Source organism: Talpa occidentalis, unplaced genomic scaffold (genome assembly GCF_014898055.3).
Source record: "Talpa occidentalis isolate TD23 unplaced genomic scaffold, MPIMG_talOcc4v2.1 talOcc4.4, whole genome shotgun sequence".
NCBI lineage: Eukaryota > Metazoa > Chordata > Mammalia > Eulipotyphla > Talpidae > Talpa > Talpa occidentalis.
The window spans coordinates 133,976,432-133,997,372 of NW_023604295.1; the positions used below are offsets into that span (position 1 = coordinate 133,976,432).

The window sequence follows — 20,941 nt, forward strand, 5'->3', positions numbered from 1 at the left end:
AAGTATTATTAGCATTACCATAATTTTTATTCATTTTTAAAATGTCATTATTTCTTAGACTGTTCTTAAATAACTTGCTATAATGGGTGCTTTGTGAATTAAAAAATACTTCCACTTCCTAAGTTAATGAGCTCAATGTCATTCATTACTGTACCATTTAGTATAATCTTAAGATAAGGGTTAATCACCTTTGAGAATTTCTATAGATCATATATGAGATTATTTTACCCAGTTATTCAATCAAGAGTAACGCCACTCAAAGAAACCAAATTAAACTAATGTCAATGTCAGACACTTTCTTTTCAATCGTCTAAAAACTGATTTGCAAGGCAAAATACAAAGTTTAACATTTGCAAGGTGGCTAAATGCCCTATAAATACTTATTTTGGCAATAGCCCACAATATTAACTTCTAGAGAACTCACCCTGATACATAAAATAACTCATGACAATTAGACTACATAAATTTTTCCACTTCTGAGAAAAACATACTACCTGTTTAGATGACTTAAAAAAGCCCATATGCCAAAACTTATTTTCTATATAGTATATACCATTTAGAAAACATGCTGTTCTTTTCAGATATATTCATAGAGAGATGGAAATCACCATGTAGCATCAATCGGACAAATTAATAGCTAACATCACCCATTAGGTATCAATCTAATCAACAGCCAATAGTCCTTGATTCTAACCACCATCATAACTGAATAATCAATAAATTATATCACGAGTTGTAATCCCCCATCTACTACTAAAACATGTCCTGTAACATAGGGTGATTCTAAAAGAAACACAACTGCATGGGCCACATCAATAGGTTCTCCAAACCTCCCAAGAGGAATATTTTTCTTTAAATGTTCTTCTTTCAAGTCTTTCGTCATATCTGTGTGAACAAATCCTAAAAAAGAAATGTTAATTTAGTGGAAAAGGATAGATACTAAGACATTGCTCAATTTCAAATAAAAATGAATTTGCTACTGAAAATTTGACATTATTAATAAACCTTATTTAAGAAACCATTTTCCAAGTAATCAAGTCTATATTTTTATTCAATTTAACTCAATAAACACCTATCAAACACTAAAGTATCTGATTTCCAAATATTTGTCCAAATCCTAACACAATATAGGTAGGCAGATACAAAATGAATAAAAACTGTTTTCCTTGGAAAATCTATAATTAATGGGGGAAAGAGTCATTTGCAACCTTAATTATAAGGAAGTCTAGTGAATATCCTCATAGAGGTATACACAAGGTACTGATTAATTTTTGTTTGACGAAGTGCAGGACAGAGGTAGTAGAAGGCATCACAAAGGTGGTCACATAAACTACTTTGGCGATTTTGACAAAAATTAGCTCTATTTCCTTTAGCTAGGACAGCTGATGATCTGATGGCTAGAAAGACCAGTGTTTCTTCTATTCAAATAAGAAAAATATGATCATACCCAGTTATGATGTAAATATTCAAAATTTAACATGGAATTGGTATATGCAATAAAGCCTACAGAAAACTTTTATGTTCTAACACATAAACTGCAGGGCCTCCCTGGTGGCACAAGGGGTTAAGTTCCAGCACTATGAAGCTATCCACAGCCACTGCAACGAGTTCAATCCCTAGCCAGGGAGCTAACCCACATGGCACAGCAGACCTCTCCTGTCTCGCCCACTGCTCAGCAGTGTATTTCAGTCACTCCGCCTGTTCTGCTCCCCACTGTCTCTCGTGAATTCTCTCTTATACCACCCCCCCCCAGCTCCAGCTCTTGTATGCAGAAATATATATTTTTTAAAAAGGTAGAAAGGGGCCTCCCTGGTGGCACAATCAGTTAAGACGCAACCTATGAAGCTGTCTGCAGCCTCTGCAGCACAAGTTCGATCCCCGGCCAGGGAGCTACCCACATGGAGCAGCAGACCTCTCCTGACTTGCCCACTGCTCCCCTCAGAGTGTACTTCAGTCAATCTGCCTGTTCTGCTCCTCACTCTGTCTCTGGTGAATCCTCTCACCCCCCACACATCTCTGTATCCCAGCTCTTATATACATAAATAAATAAATCTTAAAAAATAAAAAAAAGATTTACATTACGGGTGCTTTGGTAATGGGAGAGCAATGGCAACCACACTTGAGGTGAGAAACCCTATACTGTCAAAACATTAAGAAGGTAAAACTATGGTAGTTCATTAAATAAAATTTTTTAAAATTAACATGATGCCGCTAGTTTACTATGTAGTTCTTTAAATTTTTCTTTGCCTTAGGTTTTCACTTCTAAGTATCTAGACATTTTCTTAAAAGTCTTGCAAGAATCAGATTTTTCTATCATAAAGTGACAGCATTATTAGGAAAAACGGGAACCAAGTTGAATGTCTTTCAATAAAGAACTGGTAAAATAAATCATGGCCCATGCACACAATAGAATAACATTTCTAATGTTATTAAATTTATTCTAATAGGTATTAAAATGATGCTACAGAATATTTTTAAATGAGAGAAAAATAGCATTTGTATGTTAAGAAGTAGGTTACAAATTAATTCATTTATACTACTAAAAGCAAAAAACTAACATATACTAAACTAAAAAAAAAAGTCAAAATATTAACAGTGATTATCATTTGCTAGTAAAATTACATGTGATGATTTTTATTTTCTTCTTTGTACTGGTCTGTACTTTCTAAGCTGTCTGCAACAATATGTATTTGTGTTCCAAAAAATGTTATTAAGAAAGGAAAAGTAATAACTTGAGATTGTAATGAGAGCCTGGAATAACAATTTTACATGATTTGTGTGCTTCCCTGCAAGTTTACATTGAGAAATACAATCTCCTCTGCCATAAAGATCTTAAAACATTTAAGTCAGCAGCATTTCCTTCATTCCCTTTCATCTTTAAGAACAATGAGATGACCAGAAGGAAAACAAGAATAAAGGCAGCAGCTGACAAAGATAATGATAAAGGTAGATAACCAGTCTCTGCAGAATTGAAAGTAAACTGTAAACAAAATCTGTGCGAGAAGAGTTGTAGTAATCGATAGACAATCCAGTCATATCAAGAAACACTCTCATGAGGCTTCCTGATAGTCAGTTTGATGCCTCTAGCATATTTTCTTTTTTTTTTTAAGATTTATTTATTTAGGCATATAAGAGCTGGGGTACAGGCCAGAGATGCGGGAGGGTAAGAGGATTCACCAGAGACAGAGTGGGGAGCAGAACAGGCAGATGGCCAAAATACACTGCTGAGGTGAGCAGCGGGTGAGACAGAAGAGGTCTGCTGCACCATGTGGGTTGCTCCCTGGACGGCCGGGGATCGAACTCGTGCTGCAGAGGCTGCAGATTGCTTCAGTGTGGTGCTTACCCCCTTGTGCCACTAGGGAGGCCCCTCTCTAGCATATTTTCAAAGGTGCCTCAGAGAATATAAGAAAACAACTCACCTCGCATGTTCAAAAAGTTGAATTAAAATTATGAATGTAAACATTTAAAAGTTCATGTGTCTTCTCAGAGTTCCTACTACAATTATCCTTTATTCTAAGGTCATTTTAAATTCCAGGTAATTGGGCATAAAACTGACTCTCAAATTATCAGAATATCAATGACGTATTTTAATCTGAAGGGGACAAAAACCTCAAACTATAGTTAAAAATGGCTTACAAGAAACACCTTATAGGGCCTCCCCAGTGGTGCAGTGAGTTGAGCGCAGCGCTGTGAAGCTGTCTACAGCCTCTGCAGCATGGGTTTGATCCCCAGCCAGCCAGGCAGATTCCCACATGGTGCAGCAGACCTCTCCTGTCTTGCCCACTGCTCCCCTCAGCAGTATATTTCGGCCGTCTGCCTGTTCTGCTCCCACTCTGTCTCTGGTGAATCTTCTCACCCTCCCGCGCCTCTGGCCTGTACCATAGCTCTCATATAAAAATAAATAAATAAATCTTAAAAAAAAAAAGAAATAAAGACCTTATAACTAGAATTAGGGGATTGGAATTTTTGGTTCTAACTGGCTCTAATGACTTTTTTCCAAAAGGCAGCATTCTGTGGTAAAAAGATCACTGCATTAGAACATATGAAGATAGACTCTCTTCCCTACTCTACTAATACTATCAAAGCCATTACCTTGGGTAAATCATGTACTATCTAAAAGTGCATGCTGAATACTGTTTAGGAAAATGAGTGATATAGAATGAAAATGATAGATCTTTAAGATTTCTTTTATTTCTACAAAACTACAATTTGAGGATGACAAGTTCACCTCATTAATTAGTATTCATGATTTCCATATTTGAAGTTAGGACAGTGAACTCCCCTTGAAGGACCCTTAGTGCCTACCCCTAAAAGCTGTGTAGACTAAATTAGAGTTCCAATTCAAGACATACTGATGCTAATCTGCCTTGTTTTTGGTTTTGTTTTTTCCCATGCTGTGCTAAAAGGAATTGATTTCTCCTGTTTTTGGTGGATGTTAGTTCTGATGTCCTTTTCTTTTTGGTGACAAAGGGTAAAGCCACACAACATGTGACAGGCCATCTGGAAGTGTCTTCACCTTGGGGAAAAAAAAGCAGATCTAGAACAAGGTATACGTTATGAAAAGACAAACCTCAGATAGGGAGATTTAGGCAGTGAGACAAATTCAAGGACAATCCCAACAAGAAGGAAAGAAGGCCTCTGCCACATATTTATGGGCCACGAGGACACACTGTGCTTCTCCAAGTAAGCCTTATAACTAGATCAATCAAGTAAGCCAGACATCCAGAGCAGATAAAGGCTAATGCTTCAAAGATTTTGTTCAACACCACAGCCTGGATTCTGCTCTGGTATGGCCTGTGTCCAAGTCAGATCAGACTGGAAAATGAGTCCAGCAATGATTACCAAAGTCTAGAACTGGGATCATGACAGATGTCATGATCACTGAAGATTCTCCTGCCACTGCTCAAGTTTGGAAGACAAAGATTTTATTTCACTAGGGAAAGCTGGCCTCAGCCCCTCCCCAGACCTGTGAATGGACAGTTGAAACTCAATCCTTATGGGACAGCCACCAGCCATCACTTAACTCTACACTAAAATATTACAGGTCAAGTTTAAAGGAAGGGCTGAATCCACCAATACTGATTGGTTTTGCCTCTGCTGATGTTTGATATGGAGAACAAGAACATGTCCAATGACTCAAGAGTTTCTCATCACAATCTGAAGATGTTTTTAATAGACTTCAGTTTTTAGAGCAGTTTTAGGTTTACAGAAAAAGTGAGCAGAAAGTAAAGAGAATTCTTGCCTTAGTGTGCAACTTCTGATGAACTAAGATTGATATATTATTTAGCACATAGTTTAAGTAAGGAGTCAACTCTTTGAATTGTACAGTTCTATGTTTTGGGGTTTTTTTGTAAGATTTATTTATTTATACAAGCACTGGGTACAGTCAGAAGCGCGGGAGAGTGAGAGAATTCACCAGAGCCAAAGCGGGGAGCAGAGCAGGCACAAGGACCGAAGTACACTGCTGAGGGGAGCAGCAGGCGGCAGGAGAGGTCTGCGTGCCATGTGGGACCCTCCTCCGGTGGCCAGGGAACAGCTGGGGATCGAACCAGCGCAGCAGAGGCTGCGCCACCGAGGAGGCCCAGTTCTGTTTTGACACATAATGTTATGTATCCACTGTCTCATACAGAGTATTTTTACTGACCTAAAAAACTATCTGCAGCTTTTTAAAACATACATATCTTCCTCCAATTTGTCAGAAATCAAAAACAAAGCTAGTCTAATGATAAATTATTCAAGGCTTCTACCAAATTTCAGCATCATTTTACATCAGAGTTTATGAACGACATGATCCACAATGCAAGACACTGCATATAAACAGTCTTTTGAAGTCTGAATCACAATACCTGGGTAAAGATGTCAGCCATTCTTAAATATTTCACAGTTTTTGTGCCATATTGCTTTCCAATTTGTTCTTTCCCATAGGACTCACTTTTGTATCATTTGCTATATTTGTAAAGTTCTGGAAAGTTTGCTCCATCTTTCATTTACTACATATTTACATGCGTTTCAATTTGGCTATAAAAATTAAAACTATTAGGGGCCTCCCCAGTGGCGCAAGGGGTTAAGACGCAACCTATGAAGCAATCCACAGCTACTGCAGCACAAGTTCGATCCCTTGGCTGGCCAGGGAGCAACCCACATGGCACAGCAGACCTCTCCTGACTCGCCCGCTGCTCCCCTCAGCAGTGTATTTCGGTCAATCTGCCATTCTGTTCCCCGCTCTGGCTCTGGTGAATCCTCTCACCATCCACACCTCTGGCCTGTACCCCAGTTCTTATATGAATAAATAAATAAATCTTTAAAAATAATTAAAACCATTAGATGCCACTATCTAACAAATGATGTTATTACTAATCACTGGACAGTTAAAAGCTTCCAATTGATTACAAAGTTATCACCCTTTAAACCACAGGTAGATAAATACACTCAACTTAAAACAAGAGTAAGTCTTAGTTCCACATAATTACAACATAGTCAGTATATTCTTACTATATTACAAAATAGTCAGTATAATTACAACATAGTCAGTATATTCTTTTATAAATATTAACTCTTTAGAAACAGGAATACTCTGCCCATGAAAGCAAGTGCATATTCCAGTAAGAAATTTGATAAACTCTAAAGGAAATGTATTTTTTAATCCATTTTTGGCTAGCTACGTAGTGTAAATAAATAGCACCTCATTTTTATACTCCTAGATGACAATTTTTGAACAAGTTTTATATAAAGCAGAGTTTTTATACTTAAATAAGACTCCACAATTTTAGTCTCTTACCGTATTAACAATTGCGGAATCGGTATTTTGAATGATCAGCTCAACTGTCAATTCTCTAATGCAAGTTTCTAGGACTTAAAAATAATCCCAGAAACTTTTCTAAGGGAGAATATATAAGACTTTTGCTAAAATACTACACATAGATTTTAATCAAAACATATCTAGATATCTTACTATTGTGTTTGTAAGCATGGAGGGAAAGATAATAGGGAAGCAGTGTGAAAATAAGCTCCATATCAAATAGCATGTAAGAGCAAGCAGAACATCTATTCTGAGTAGCTGCAAAGATTACATAAGCATTTGTCGATAAGATTTTCTCCAAGTAGTAAACAGAAAGTCTTCTCAACTTAAAAGGAAGAAAGAAAAGGACGGAGCACTCAAGGTACTCTATAAAAATAAATGTATAATTTTAAATGCATATACCCTGTGATTCTTGAGTCTTGACCATTTTATTCCCAGAATTAATAAACGCAAACTCACACAAGCGCAAAAAAATTATGTACAACTGTCACTAAATTAGCTAAAATAACAAAAGATCAGAAAAAAGACTAAACGCCCATCAAGAGGCAACAGATTAAATATGTGGTATAACCATAAAACAAACATTACTATCTTTTAAATATTAAAAATGTACCATTAAAAATGATACAGCAGGGCCTCCTTGGTAGTGCAAGGGGTTAAGTCTCTGCATTATGAAGCCATCGGCAGCCACTGCAGCACAAGTTAGATCTCCAGCCAGGGAGTTACCCACATGGAACAGCAGACCTCTCCTGTCTCGCACGCTGCTCCCCTCAGCAGTGTATTTCAGTAGATCTGCCTGTTCTGCTCCCCACCTGACTATGGTGAATCCTCTCACGTACCACTCCACCCCTGCACCTCTGGCCTACACCCCCATCTCTTGTATACATAAATAAATCTTTTTAAAAAGACACTGCAGTCACAGAAAATTACATATTGCATGATTTATATGAACAGTCCAGAACAGGGAAATCTACAGAAAGAGAGAGTAGTGGCTGCCAGAAGATGGGGAGATTACAGGACATAAATGAATGCTAATGAGTATGGGGTTTTTTAGGGGATGATAAAAATGTTGGAAAATGTATGGTGGAAATAAGAGAACAATTCTGTGACTATACCAAAACTACTCAATTATACACTTAAATAGTAAATTGTATGGCATGTGAATTATATTTCCATAAAGCTGTTACTTTAAAAAGTGAAGCAGTTTTATATGGAATAATACATAAACAACTCCAAGAGATGCTGTCCTAGAATAAAGCAAGATATAAACACTGAATAGTATGAAATAATCTGTCTTTCTAAAAAAAAGGATAAACACACACATCATGATTGTCTTGTACATGAAATACAGAGAAACAGGAGCTGCTTTTGAAGAACTGTTCACTCTACACCATTTTGTACTTGAAATATTTTATATGTTCATGCTACCTACTGAAAACATTTTTTATAAAGCAATATATCCATCATGATTTCAATTTATCAAATATTATTTCCCATATTCAATAGTTTCCAAACAGTAAGACTTCTCTATGATGAGAAATGTATTTAAAGTAATACTAAAGCTTAACAAATAATTGATCTTTAAAAAGAGAATATTAGACAGCAAATGATAAACTAATTATTGTCCTTGTTCTTTGCTGTCTTGTTATGAATTGCTTTTTTAACTGTTTTCCTTAACTAGAGACTTAATTTAAAGGTGACCATGGGCCTCCCCTGGTGGCGCGGCAGTTGAGCCCTGGGCTGCGAAGCTGCCCGCAGCCTCTGCAGTGCCGGTTCAAACCCCAGCCACCGGCAAGGGTCCCACATGGCACGACAGACCTCTCCTGCCACACCCGCTGCTCCCCTTAGCAGTGTATTTCATTGGTCTGTCTGTTCTGCTCCCCACTCTGGTGAATTCTCTCACCCTCCCACGCTACTGACTGTGCCCACTTCTTGTATAAATAAATAAATCTTTAAACAAAGAAAATAATCTAGTCAAAAAATGGGCAGAAGAGCTAAAAAGAAACTTCTCTGAAGAGGAAATGCTAATGGCCAACAGGCATATGAAAAAATGTTCAACATCACTTATCATCCGGGAAATGCAAATCAAAACTACAATGAGGTACCATCTTACACCAGTGAGCATGGCACATATTAAAAAAACTAGCAACAACAAATGTTGGCGAGGTTGTGGAGAAAAAGGAACTCTCCTGCACTATTGGTAGGAGTGCAAACTGGTCCAACCACTGTGGAGATTTCTGGACCTACTAAACATATGATCCAGCAATTCCACTCCTAGGCATTTACCCAAAGGACACAGAAACATCAACTCCAAAGAGCACCTGCACCCCTATGTTTATGGCAGCACTGTTTACAATAGCTAAGCTTTGGAAACAACCCAAATGCCCAAAAATAGATGACTGGATCAAGAAGATGTGGTGCATATACACAATGGAATATTACGCAGCAATCAAAAAAGATAAACACATGCCATTTGCAGCAACATGGATGGAACTAGAAGGGATCATGCTCAGTGAAATAAGCCAGAAAGAAAAAGAAAAATACCGGATGATCTCACGCATAGCAGGAATCTAGAAAACTTAAATAAGGGACCAGGAAAAAGAATAACTATAAGAAAGAAAATATCAAAATCGACAAACAACTAAGAACCAGAGACACTCTATGGCGGGTGGGGGCTGGGGAAAGGAGGGCTTGGAGTCAAAATAAGGGGGTTGTAATTGTATGGGGAATATAAAAAAATTTAAATTAAAAAAATAAAATATTTTCAAAGGATGAAAATAAATAAATATTTTTTAAAAAAGGTGACCAGGAAAACTGACATAAAACATTAATATGTTTACCAGCTCTATTAAAAGATCTGATGAAGAATATGATGGAAATTGCTATTTAAAATGAAGTTAATAATCCATAGAATCAATTTAATTCTACCAATTCAACTTGACCTTAGCTTCTGACCAATGAAGCATATTCATAGCATGAAAGCTACTAAATATATCGCCAACATAATAAAGGTCACCCTATTAAATGGCCCCATTTTTAGTATGCAGTTTTTTTCCTATAATTTAAATTACACTGAAAAGTCATTTTTAAGAAAGGCTATACCAATATACTTTCAGAACAGTCATATAACAATCCCTAGTAGACAAAATGGATTCCCACTGTATAGCCCATTGCCTTGAAAACTAACTCATTCTAGACAAAATCAAGTTTCCTTCTTCAGCAATTACATAGCATCATCAGGTACCTCTAATTTACATTAATACCAGGACACCAAAACTATCTGTTTATATATATCTGCCTTTTCCACTCGCTGTATTTTGGAACTTAGCACAGTCCTTGCGCATAGAAGACACTCCAGGAAGTCTGCTGAGTGAGTTTACTATGAGTGACGGAAACTTGCATTATCCTTACACTATCTCAGTTTCAATCATCATCAAGTAGAATTAACTTTATTGCCTACCTTATCCCAATTGCTAAACAGCGAAGAAATTATATGTAAAAGCACAAATAATCTATTATTTGTAATAGATCTATTATTTGTAAATTATATGTAAAAGCACAAATAATCTATTCAATAAATGGTTATGCCAGGCTAACTCTACAATCCAATAGGTGGCAAAAAGCACAGACACAGAGAAAGCAGCTTCAAGATCACGGTGCAGCTTTAGATTAGGTTTTTATTCCTTCCTCCCCCGCTCCAAAATGGCTATATCTAAACCACAGTCATTTACCACAGAGTTAGAATGCTTGGATTTAGGTAGTTATTGTAACTAAACAGTGAACAGGGTTGAAGAAACATTATTAGAGCAAAAGAATTATCAGGACATCTTGATAATTTTCTGGTCCCTATTGAATTCAGCATTAATGGCAAAATTAACACCAATAATACGGTCGAAACTGCAGCTATCAACAACTTGAAATGGAAAGGTGGCAAAGGTCTACTTCAGCCCACTCTTTATTATAAAGAACCAGTAAATCAAAATTAAATGTCTTTTATTCAACTGGCCATCAATCCTTAAATATCGATAGTAATCTAGGACAAAGATTCCATGGTAAATTGGCAAAAGTAGGACAATACCCATTTTATTCAAAAATCAGGAAATATGTAACCAAAATTTCTATTATAGCAGCTGATGAGTAATAATGTAGATTTGAGTTTTAGTACTTTACTGCCCTTTCAACCAATTCAAGCAATTTTATCAAATAGTTACTTGCAAAAGGCAAAGAATGTAAAGGTAAGTTATAAAATTGGAAGAATTCAAATAGTTTCAAAAGGTCATATGAGCAAAAGAAAACAAAGACCTAAGGTTTGTAACAATATAAAGGAAATGTAAGGAGGCATCATTTTTAAGCTTACCTTAGTTGGAAATCAAAAGAAAAGCTTTTAATAACAGTTCTGCCATAATCTGCACATAACAATTCTGTGTAACTTTTGGGAAATCATACTGTCTCTTAGGTCCCAGTCTTTCAAATTGTAAAAATTGCTGGAATAAGTGATCTCTAAGATGCTTTCCATCTTAAGTTATTCTATTATTAAAGTTTAAAAATAAGGATTTCATATAAAACAAAGTATAAGGACTATTTTACCAGTCACCAGGAACTTTTTTACCAGTTACTTGATTCTTTTTGCATTCATTTTTAGTATTACTCTACCCAGATGTCAGTTTGAGCACCAATTAACAGATAAATTAATGGCTTCATCTCTATAAATCACAAATCTATAACAGCTATTTTAATAAGAAATTTTAAACACACCAACATGTGTATGTACTTAAACAAATACAATCAACATTGTATTTGTCTTTTATTAACTATCCATTTGGTCCAAAATTTATACTTTTGTAATCTTGTGATGGTCTCACATCCTTGATAAGTTAAATTTTTGTTTGTACCACCTGTGCTCTGCTGAATTGATAAATGACAAAGAACCAAGTTCTCCATTCTGTACCTCCTCTTAACAGCTTTGGGCCTATTCACATTGCCATATAATTCACAAGAGAACCAACAGCCTGTTATCAATCTGCTGAATTAACTTGTTCAATTCTTTTGAAAAAAAATGAACATCACCCTTGTAGAGATCTTTTTTTTTTTTTTTTTTTTTTTTTTTTTAATTTATCCATTTTTGTGTACAAGAACTGGGGTTTAGGCTAAAGGTGCAGAGAGTGAGAGGATTCACCAGAGACAGGGTGGGGAGCAGAACAGGCAGATTTACTGAAATACACTTCTCAGGGAAGCAGCGGGTGAGACAGGAGAGCGCTGTTACACTATATGTGGGTTAGCTCCCTGGCCAGGGATCAAACTCAGGCCATCAAGATGACAGCACTGAGACTTAGCCCCTAGACCACCAGGGAGGCCCCTGTAAAGATCCTTTCTATTTCTCCTTATTTTATTGTTTATGAATCTATACAAACATTTAAATGGTTCTAATTTCCAGATAAGTGATTTCTGATGTTATTGTTAGGACTTAGTAATATTTTTAGGACACTGAATTTTAACGTTCTCTTAAAACCAGAGTCTACTTTGTTACACAGCCTGCAAATTTGTGGGATCTCAGATATTTGAGGTAGCATCCACAATTTTCATTATGTATTTCTAACTGGATTAATACTAATTTCATACCTGCTTAACTGGTTTGTATATTTGGGGATGCTACTTGGTGGTATTTCTGACTAATCTTAACACCCCTGTTATTAGTACTTGCACATTCAACGTTTCTGGTCCATTTTGTCAGAATAATATAGGGTTATGCACATTTTGCATTCCACATTTAACACAACCTAATATGGTTTTATATATGTATTTTTTTTTAATTCCATCTGCTTACTCTATCCTGTGAGCTAAGCACACTGAGTCTTCTGCTGGATGCCTATAATGCTGTGCTGTTTTAAGTTCCTACTGTGAGGACCAGCACATTTGTGTATCAGACAGGGAAACCAGAAAACAAGACACCTTTCTCAAACTAAGGTTTTGATCAACTTCACCTTTTAAGTTTTCCAGCAAGTTTTCTCTCCTATTTCTGTATTTTAAGGAAGGTGGAAGCTGGTTTTATAGCTCTGCCTTCAAGAGTTATGTCAACACTCACACTTCATCCCTCTTTCCCTTCTGCCCTACAGATTACTTTAGTGCAATCCAGAAGTTGAAGTCAAAGGAGGAAATTTTAAAATGGGTCTTTAGTTTGTCGAATGTTTTGTGTTACTGAGCACAGATGGCAACCAAATGGAATAGAATTTGTTTGAAAATTGGGGCTATTTGAACACTAACAACTTGCAAGTTATATAGCTGAATTTACTTTAAAAAGCCCTAGTATAAGAATTGGAAAATTTCTTTAGCCTTTAGCAATCCAAACTATAATTCCAATCATTATGTCTTAGTATTTTTCGATTACTTATAACTGACAGAACAAACTGACTTTGCATCTCATTTAATCCATCAGTATTTTCAAATCCTATGGAATGTCCAAAGTCAAAATAATAAAAGGAGTAAGTATGCAAAAATGTACTGCCTGCCTTCTTCAGAAGGCTCCGATTTCTGTATACTTAGCACAAGTCACACTTGCTTAGTCTTACAGATGAACTGCATCTCTGTTGGCTTTTTCCTGCATGTTTAACAAGAGCACAAGAGTTCCTGATAAAGTTCCTAAAGGAAGCCAAGTCTGTAGTAAGCATCCCATTGTGATTTCTGCTATTTGAAACATCACTAGTCACCTTTCTAACCCTCGTCACTGTTAGCCACTCCAAAATAAATCTGGTTTTAGAACACTTAGTTGCACTAAGCTATATTGCCCTCATGTGATAAAACTTGTTCAGGCCAAATTGCTTGTATTCATTTCCATTCCCACATACCACCACTCTCCTCCTCCCATACCCCTATACATAAGCGTCAGAGAGCCACTCATTTACCAAAGAGGTAACTACAGCTAAAATCAGTTAAAATCCTACTATTTTAATAAAGGGATTTTTAAAAATGTTTCTACTTCCTAAGTCTGTATACAAATCTTTTTTTCATCTTCAAATTTTTCTTTGTATTGAAATTTTTTTTTAACATGAATCCTGGTGGCTCTCTGGGGTACACTGAAGTTCACTGAAAGGCATCTTGTCTATTTTGAAAACAAATATCATGCATGTGACCTCTATTAGTTTTTTATTTGTACAATGACTTTCTGGAATTAGTAAATCAATTGTTGTACATGATTGCTCTGTGGAATGTAAAAATGGTATCCCCTATGCAGCCTTGTTTATTTCCTCTGATTGTACTATTAGTAAAAGCATAGTTATTATAAAGCTATTTATATTTTAAATATAAAGACGTGTTTTTTCCATAACAGACATACAGAATACATTTAGGTTATAGATGTGTTACTTGTAAAGATCTGCTTTGACAAAGTATAAATTAAATAGCAAACATTATATCCCTGTGAGTATTATCAATGGAACATCCCAAAAAGGATATTTAAAATGCAGTTCTCCACAGCACATAATTTGGATTTGTTCAGTCATTGCATATATGTTGCCATAGCCACCACCACCACTACACGCCACCCCACCTCACCCCACCCCACCTCCACACTTAACTGAAATTCTGACAACCAGCTCTTAAGAGTTCTTAATGATTTTTAAACAAACTGACTGACTTTGACTTAACTGATTTTTAAACAAGAAGTTTCTCTCATGGTTTTACTTGGGAAGTAATCATGCAGTAAAAAATGCTATGTGATTTATGCAAACAAAACAGCCTGGCATTATTCTTGGCCTCACCCTTGAGAGCAGTGCATGGGCTGGCAGTGTGGCCATGTAAGTCCTGTCAAGACAGAGTCACGTTCTATGGCATTTCAAGTTTAATTCCAATGTAGAGTCTATGTTCCTGTTCCATTACTCTCTGAGCAGCGTTTGATCCTTACTACGAATGTATAAAGTAATAAATGTACATAAAATTATGCTTGCAATTTTTTTTTCACTAACCTGGTGCAACTACATTCACTCTTATTTTCTTTCTTGCAACTTCTTTAGCAAGAGCACGTGAAAATCCAACTAATCCTCCTTTACTGGCACTGTATACAGACTGGCCAGAATTGCCTTTTAAACCAATAATACTTCCTAGGAAAAAAAGAAAGCAAATTCAGTCCAATCAATAGGATTATCTGAATGTTCAGATAATTTACAGTAAACAAGAAAGTTAAAATTTTATCTCTTCCTTTGCTAAAAGTAGGGATTCCAATCATAGTCATACTACTTTGAGTAATAAAACAGAGTGAGTCTAGCCCAAACACATAGAAAACAGGATCTGAAAAAAGTTAAGGAGAACCTTGAATGTCAGACAGGGGCTTGATAACAGAGTCATTAGTGAAAGGAACTCATTCTAATGACTGAGACACAATGAAAATTCCAAAAAGGCTTTTAGTAGGAGCTTAAAATCAGATAGAGCCTGATTAATGGTTCCACAACAGATGTAAGCACTCATTCCCACCTGAAAAAAACAGTTCATCTGAAAGTAAAACTCACTAAATTTGGGGCCTCCCCTGGTAGCACAGCAGCTGAGCGCTGGGTTGCGAGGCTGCCTGCAGCCGAGGGTCCCACATGGCACGCAGACCTCTCCTGTCTCACCCACTGCTCCCCTCAGCAGTATTTCAGTCAGTCTGCCTGTTCTGTTGCACGCTCTGTCTCTAGTGAATTCTCTCACCCTCCCGCACATCTGGCCATGCAAAAAAAAAAAAAAAAATTCTTAAAACAGAAGTGAAGAAATAATTTTCTGCAACAGTGACCTGTATTTATGATAAAAAATTAGTCAAGAACCTAAAAATTGGTGCAAGGGGTTAAGCACTGCACTATCAAGTAATCCGCAGCCTCTGCAGCATGAGTTCGATCCCCGGCTGGCCAGTGAGCAACCCACATGGCAAGGCAGACCTCTCCTGTCTCCCCCACTGCTCCCCTCAGCAGTGTATTTCAGTAGATCTGCCTGTTCTGTTCCCCACTCTGTCTCTGGTGAATCCTCTCATCTTCCTACATGCATGTATAAATAAATCTTTAAAAAAAAAAAAACTTAAAAATTTTTGAAAAATTTTTGAAAAAAAATTCCAAACCCTTTTTACAGTATAACCATCAAGACAGATTTAAAATATTTATATATATACATTATATGCCAGTTAATAACAAAGGACGAGAACCTGAAGCACAGAAATAGATATGGAACAGAGAAAATAAAGATAAAGAGCTATTAGAGAGAAAGGAAAAATGGAGATAGAAAAACAGGAAGAAAAATAGCCACAAAAGACCAAACAGGAATCTTTAGTAGCTTTGATTCATATTCATATGGTCAAGAAGTGATAACATCTGAAATATTAATGAACTTTCTAGCAGGTTAAAGTAGTTCTTTCTGTAGTAAGATTTTCTTATTTTCAATCATAATTTTTTATTTATTTTCAGCACTGTCTACTAGATTCTGAGCAGTGGTTGACCCTTCCATTCTATAAGGCCACTGGACTATGAAGCTGAACATCATTTGTCATATGTCACTCATCTAAGCAGGTATTAACCTGCTTGACCACTATAGAGATAAGAATCTGTGATTCCCATTTACCCATTCATCAGTTTTTTCCCACAGATAACAAAATACCGTTCTTTCAAGTTTCACACCTGAATAAATGGCAAGTCAGTCGATTAAATAGTTTTATGGTATTAGAGACAATAAAAATTGACAAAGGTGAAGACTCACCTATATTAACAATAGACCCTCCCTGTTGTTGAATCATGGTCTTGATCGCAGCTTTACATGTCAGCATAGGACCCAAGAGGTTAGTATGAAGCTGAGAGAGCATGTCTTCAGATTTAGCTCTTACTAAAAGGCTATCCCTACAAAACACACATATGCAACATGTAAAGTTAAAAGTAATTCCTCAAAATTCCTTTAAAAAGCACTCTTAGATATGTATCCAAGGAATATAAAACAGTAATTTGAAGTTCATTGCAGCACTATTTACAGTAGCATAACTATGGAAGCCACAAAAACAGAAGACATGGTATATATATACATAATGGAATACTACTCAGATAAACTCTTGCCATTTGTAACAACATGGATGGAACTACAGGGGATTATGCTGAACTAATTAAGTCAGAGGGAGAAAGACAAATACAGTGTCATCTATATAAGAAATATAGAGAAACAAAGGGTCAGATATAGCCAAACTAATAGCATACCCTAGAAATCTGACTGTAGAATTAAGGCTACCACACCAGGGAGGGAAGAGGGGAGGAGCAAGCACAAAATCCAGAGGGAACACAATGGATTATGGTGGTGTGGTAGAACAACACCTGAAGGGGGAGATTCTATAGCTCTAAAACAGAAACATAAACCAATGTTTCCTCAACTTAAAAAAAAAAAAGTCCTCAAACTGGGCCTTACTGATGTTAGAGATATATTGCCATAGGAAAGAATGGTACAGATTAACAGACCAAGCTTTAATATATAGTTTTTCTTCCAATTAGAAGTCAAACAACATAATAAATTAACTCATACTAGTCAAAGACATATTAAGGAAAAGAAGACATATTAGAGGCTTAAATTTTCGACCAACCTGTTAATTCCAGCTGCGTTTACCAAGAAATTAACGGGACCCAAATTTTTCCCCATTTCTTCAAATGCATTTTGAACATCACGTTCTTTGGCAACATCACAGCTAAATGCAAAATGACCTCCTACAAACAAAGTTACATTAGAATTACTTACAATGTGAAGTTTAAAACCATTCAATATATACTTGCTAAGCATCTATTATAAACTAGGCCTATGATAATCTAGAATGCAAAGATAAAAAAAATGACTGTCATAGGCTTCTGCTCTCATTGATTTCAGTCTAATGAAACTAACATGAGAGAGAATGGGAAATGAGAAACAGGTAATACAGAATGTTCACCTCAAAAAAAATTTTAATCAAAAATAGGAGGGCATTTTTCCTGTTTATAAGACTTTGTAAGATTTATTTAACAATATAGCTTTGATACTGACCCCTTACCACCCAATTGAAGAGTCTTCTGAGTTTTATATTCCTGTTTTGGAATTTATGTCTAATTCTATTAGGGTTATGTAGAATTGATTTCTTGGCCATAAGTGTAAACTCTAATGGGTCTTTTTATTTTTACTATGGCATACATATTATCATGACTATTATTCAAGCCTGCCCATTTGGAGGGTTGAGACATAGCAGGAAACTGTAAAAAAATGCCAACGCTACAAACTATGAAGGAAAAAAAAATATTAAAACAACTGTTACTCATCTTTTTTAATGTCCACTTTTTAAAAAATGTTTTGATTAAATGCCCCCAAAATTACACTTCAAAGGAAAATAAAGCATTTTAACACTAAAATAGACTTTTGAAAAATGATTGTTTTCCGGCTGACTTCCAGGAATGTTGATTACCCCTCAACCTTTAGAAAAAGTAAGTCACCTGGGAAGTCACACTTTCTGGGTGAAAACCAGTCACTGATGAAACACATGGTTCAAGGAAATGAAAAGCCACAAACAACCTCTGAGTCTCACTCTTGGCTTTCACCTGTGCCTTGTTGGGTCTGCAAATTTCAACCAAGATTTTCACCTAGTCCAGCAAACACTAATAGCTTGGGGGGGCCCCCAAGGAGTATCACTCTTTCACCCTTTGTTAGTGTAACATAACGGCAATAAATATAAGGAGCAAGAAGCATTCACTGTGATTCTCTCTAGCCTATATAAATATATATATATATTTTTTCTCCTTTTAGTCTAATGTTTTGCCAACCCATGTAAACAATTAGGGTGAGTTCACGATACCAAACCAATGTGTAATGTCATAAGGTACAAACACGAGGTGCATCCCGGGTCGCTGATTTCCCAGTGCCCCAGGAAGGTAAATGAGAGGCATCTGTTCACTCTCGGAACTAAACAAACTGCAGCATGTTAGTTTTCTAGCATTCTCTTTCTTCTTACCAGCAAGACTAAAGTTCACAAAACAAGTAGTAACCCGTTAATAAACAGGCAAAAATTGTAGTTTTTATGCAGTAAGGAATGTGGTTGGATAAATCTCAATTGCCCATTCATAAAAGTCACCAATGGGCCTCCCTGGTGGTGCAAGGGATTAAGACGCAACCTATGAAGCTGTCCACAACCACTGCAGCATGAGTTCGATCCCCAGCGGGCCAGGGAGCAACCCACATGGCGCAGCAGACCTCTCCTGACTCCCCCGCTGCTCCCCTCAGCAGTGTATTTCAGTCAAGCTGCCTGTTCTGCTCCCTACTGTCTCTAGTGAATCCTCTCTCTCACCACACCTCTGGCCTGTACCCCAGCTCTTGTATGCATAAATAAATCCTAAAAAAAAAAAAAAAAAAGTCACCAAAGCCTGGTAACTCAGTAATGCTTGCGGGTGTGGTAGAGCGAACCCAGTGTAGTTCACACTGGTACTCAGAAGTCTCAGCATCCGCACCGGGACCAGAACTGCACTCAGCACAACTTCAGGGAGCCCCTAAAGCCTGACACACCCACCTTTCCTGCCTGAACCCCCTGCACAGCTTCCAGGACGCCCAGAATCTTGCGCCAGGGCCGAGCCCTTTACCCCACAGAAAATGTTAACCGTTGCGTGGCTCTCTCCTACCAGCTGCCAAAACAAACAGCTGCTCCCGGGGAGCCCTAGCCTCGAGGAGGGGGGTGCCTATAAATGGGCCCTCAAAGACCTCTAAGTCCCCACGAAACTCCAAGAGTTAGTCCCGGGACGGCAGGCGGCGCGGCAGGAGGCGTTCTGCGGTCAACAGGGAGGCTGCGGGCAAGGGTATGTGCACGGGCTGCGGTCTACACTCGGGCTGCAGTCTGAACTCGGGAGTGCTCTTGCACCCCGAAAGCTGAACTGCTAAGCCTCAGCGCCCCAAAGGGCTGACCCGTTCGTTTTACAAACCAGGGGACCTGCGGCGCTTGAACTGCTGACACCACTGCAAAGCTGTAGTTCGGTACCTACCGCCGAGCTCACCGGCGGCGGCTTGGGCCATGTCCAGATTTCTGGCGAGGACGGCCACGCGGTAGCCTTTGTGGGCCAGTAACTGGGCGACCGCCCGGCCAATGCCCCGAGAGCCTCCAAAAACAGCACAGACTTTGTCCATCTTGGACCGAGGCTGCACAGGCGGCCTCTTTCCGCTTTTTAACCACCGCGATTCCAAAACTTAAAACCTAAAGGCCAGACCGCAGGACTGTGGGGAGCACCGTGCAGCGCCCCGACACCTCCCTAAACCAGAGGAGTCTGGCAAGCCAGGAGGACGCGAAGAGGCGCAAAAATACCGCGTGTGCCTGTGACGTCAGCGCGCAGGGCTCCCAGGCGCCGTGCCTACGGGGTCGCAGGCGTGACACAGGCAGGCTGGCCGGTGCTGCACTGCATGCTGGGACTTGTAGTCTTGAAGAGGGACCGGCATAGACGTGAACGAATTGCTCAGTCGGGAAGTTATTCCTGGTAGTTAAGAGGTACCTCCGTGGTCGCTGCGACGTGGGAATAGGAATTGGAGCTCGAGGGACCAGGTATTCTAGTTTGCCTGGAACTACTGGTTTTTGTTTTTTTTTAATTTTGATGAAATCTAGTTTATTATTTTTGCCCCCTTTGGTTGATAGCACATCCTTAGGTGTCATATATATGAAACTTGCCTAATCCAAAGTCAAGAAGATTTATACCTATGTTTTATAGTTAAAGCTCTTACTTTAAAGTCTTCGATACACGTTGAGTTTATTTTTTCACATGATGTGAAGCAGAAGGTCCAATTTCATTCTTCCACATGTAGCTATAGAGTTGTCCCATGACCGCATCTTAAAAGATCATTCTTCCCCATTACATGGTCCTGACACCCTTGTAAAAAGCAAACTAAGCATTAATGGCAAGGTTGGTTAGGGTCTCAGTTTTATTCTATTTTTTAAAATATTTTATTTTATATAATTCTTACATCATTTTTCATTTTTGCACAATGTATGCATTTTCATTTTGTGGAACTGCCGGGTTTTTAAGGCACTTGACTTTCTAAAATCAGGGAAGTCGCTGGCAAACTAGAGGAGTTGATCACTGTAGTTAAAACTCAGAATATATACACAATGGAATATTACTCAGTAATCAAAAAAAATAAATAAACTCATGCAATTCGCAGCAA

At 37.7% G+C, this 20,941-nt stretch overlaps 1 protein-coding gene across 1 annotated transcript; it reads right to left on the reverse strand.

The window, feature by feature from the left end:
* Positions 1-571: 571 nt before the first annotated feature.
* CBR4 (carbonyl reductase 4) lies at positions 572-20,100 on the reverse strand. Its single transcript, XM_037526418.1, has 5 exons — positions 19,774-20,100; positions 17,370-17,490; positions 16,508-16,644; positions 14,758-14,892; positions 572-900 (listed from the first exon to the last, which is right to left on the reverse strand). The coding sequence occupies exons 1-5, from the start codon at positions 19,913-19,915 to the stop codon at positions 722-724; spliced, it is 714 nt and encodes a 237-aa protein (XP_037382315.1). The 5' UTR covers positions 19,916-20,100; the 3' UTR covers positions 572-721.
* Positions 20,101-20,941: the final 841 nt, after the last annotated feature.